At 41.9% G+C, this 2,527-nt stretch overlaps 2 protein-coding genes across 38 annotated transcripts in view; both read left to right on the plus strand.

Annotated features, from left to right (window-relative positions):
- LOC108243066 (protocadherin gamma-A11) overlaps positions 1 to 2,527 on the plus strand; it is a 234,173-nt gene that overhangs the window by 176,217 nt on the left and 55,429 nt on the right. The window lies entirely within an intron of this gene.
- Positions 286 to 2,527, plus strand: part of LOC108243027 (protocadherin gamma-A11-like) — a 3,478-nt gene continuing 1,236 nt past the window's right edge. The window contains exon 1 of the mRNA XM_017428201.3: positions 286 to 2,524. Within this exon, the coding sequence (XP_017283690.1) occupies positions 854 to 2,524 (1,671 nt within the window). The 5' untranslated portion in view covers positions 286 to 853. The remainder of the gene's footprint in view (positions 2,525 to 2,527) is intronic.

Consider the following 2,527-nt stretch of genomic DNA (forward strand, 5'->3'; position numbering starts at 1 on the left):
AAGATCTACAGATGGAGACAGTCTCGCATCCTGTATCACTCCAAGCTCCCTGTCATTCCATATTATCCACCACGTTACTCGGACACTTTGGGGGCAGGGACTCTCCAACATGTGTACAATTACGAGGTGTGCAGGACGACTGACTCCAGAAAGAGTGACTGTAAGTTCGGCACAGCTTCCAGTCACAACGTGATGATAATGGATCCCAGTTCTACCGGGACGCTGCAGCGGATACAGAGTGACAAGAGTATCCTCGTTCAACCTGACTCCCCTGTAGAGGTTAGATTTGTTCAATTTTTTTATTTGTTTCTTTGTTTTGCGGTATTTGTTGCTAAATTGTTTTAAGGTGACTGCTTCGTCTCTTTTTAGAACTTCGGACAGCGACATGTTACCATATTTATGATTCCTGCAGTCTTTTTTCTTTCTTTCTTTCTTTTCAATATACTTTTTATAATATAGTTTCTTTTTGCTTCTTTGTCCTACGTACTTGATATTTATTGATTTTTTTTCTTCAATTTTCATGCATTAGTTAGTAAACATCAGTACTCCATCACAGTTAAAGTATTTGAGTTTTCATTTTCTAAATATGGTGTGAAGGTTTTCTTTTCGCCTTTAAGGTGCGCTTTTAGTTTTTGGGCTCAAAGTGCCGCTGTTGGTCCATTAGTTTCAGATTCACTGCATACTGCTTGTACATCCCTTCATGCCTTCATTTTAGAGAAAGAAAAGGACAAAAGCGTAACGCACCCTGTGGATTTTACACGACATTCGGAAGTTTCTGTTTGGAATAAGCCATATTTTTTTCTTTATTCTTTAAAGTCTGGAAGAAAAAATACTGTGGCTTTTTGTGGTTTACATGCGGATCGGACACACAATGAAAGTGCAAGTACTGCTGTTTGTCTCGGTCCTCTCCCTCGGCTCGGTGCACAGTCAGGTCAGCTACTCCATTCCGGAGGAAATGCTTAAAGGTTCTTTAGTTGGTAATATGGCTAAAGATTTTGGTTTAGACGTTGAAAGACTAAAGTCCGGCAAAGCTCGCATATTTAGCCGAGACGGTGACAAATATGTTGAGCTGAATAAAGAAAGAGGCGTCCTGCTCATTAAAAACAGAATCGACAGAGAGGCGCTTTGTGCAGAGACGACACCTTGTGCGTTACATTTTCAGATCATTTTAGAAAATCCCATGGAGTTTTACAGTGTGACTGTAGAGGTTACAGATGTTAATGACAACCCACCCTCGTTCGATAAAACTGATGTTAAATTTAAAATCAGTGAGTCTGCAGTCCGTGGAGCTAAATTTATTTTAGATCGCGCCGTTGATCTAGATGTGGGTGTGAACGGATTGCAGACATATAAGCTTGAGCCGACGGAGAATTTTGTTCTTAGGTTACACAGTCAGGCAGACGGGACAAAGAACGTTGAAATGGTTTTAGAGAAAGCTCTCGACAGAGAAAAACAGGAGCACCTTTCTTTGGTTCTGACTGCGCTCGATGGCGGAGAGCCGCAGATGACAGGAACAATGCAGATCCTGATCACTGTGTTGGACGCTAACGACAATGCTCCAATTCTTACACAGTCTATCTATAAGGCTTCAGTCAGAGAAAATTCACCGGTAGGAACAGTTGTAATGACAGTCACTGCTACAGATGCAGACGAAGGCTCGAACGGTAAAATAGCATATTCAACATCCAGTACATTAGATAATGCTCGTGGATTATTTGAAATAAATCCTGAAAGTGGTGAGATTCGACTTAAAGGAAATGTTGATTATGAAAAAGCTCGATCATTCCAGATAAACATCCGTGCTAGTGATTACGGCGGACTGGTTGATTCATGTAAAGTGATGATTGACGTCATAGACGTGAATGACAATAAACCAGATATCCAGATTATGTCAAAATCAAATGTGATATCAGAGGATGCAAAACTTGGTACTGTGGTGACGATGATAAACATAGAAGATGCAGACTCAGGTGAGAACGGGAAGGTTCATTGTTCCATTAATAATGATATTCCTTTTGTGATGAAGGCAACAACGGAAAATTTTTATACTTTAATGACAGACAGTGAGTTAGACAGAGAGAGAGCCTATGAGTATAATATCACAGTGAGCTGCTCTGATGAAGGAGTCCCCTCCCTCTCCAGTAGCGTCACTCTCAGCTTACAGATATCTGATGTGAATGACAACGCACCTGTCTTTGACAGGAGCTCATATGAGGCGTACATTGTAGAAAACAACACACCAGGTCTCTCCATATTCACAGTGAAAGCTACAGACGCTGACTGGAAGCAGAATGCCCGTGTTTCTTACATACTGGAGGACTCCTCTGTTAACGGAGTGCCAGTTTCATCATATGTGTCGGTTAGTGCTGATAGTGGCATCATCCATGCAGTGCGCTCTTTGGACTATGAGCAGATCAAAGATTTCCAGTTCCGCGTCAAGGCGCAGGATGGAGGCTCTCCTCCACTCAGCAGCAACGTGACTGTGAAAATCCTGATCCAGGACCAGAACGATAACCCACCTCAGGTT

The sequence above is a fragment of the Kryptolebias marmoratus genome, linkage group LG9 (assembly GCF_001649575.2).
Source record: "Kryptolebias marmoratus isolate JLee-2015 linkage group LG9, ASM164957v2, whole genome shotgun sequence".
Taxonomy (NCBI): Eukaryota; Metazoa; Chordata; class Actinopteri; order Cyprinodontiformes; family Rivulidae; genus Kryptolebias; species Kryptolebias marmoratus.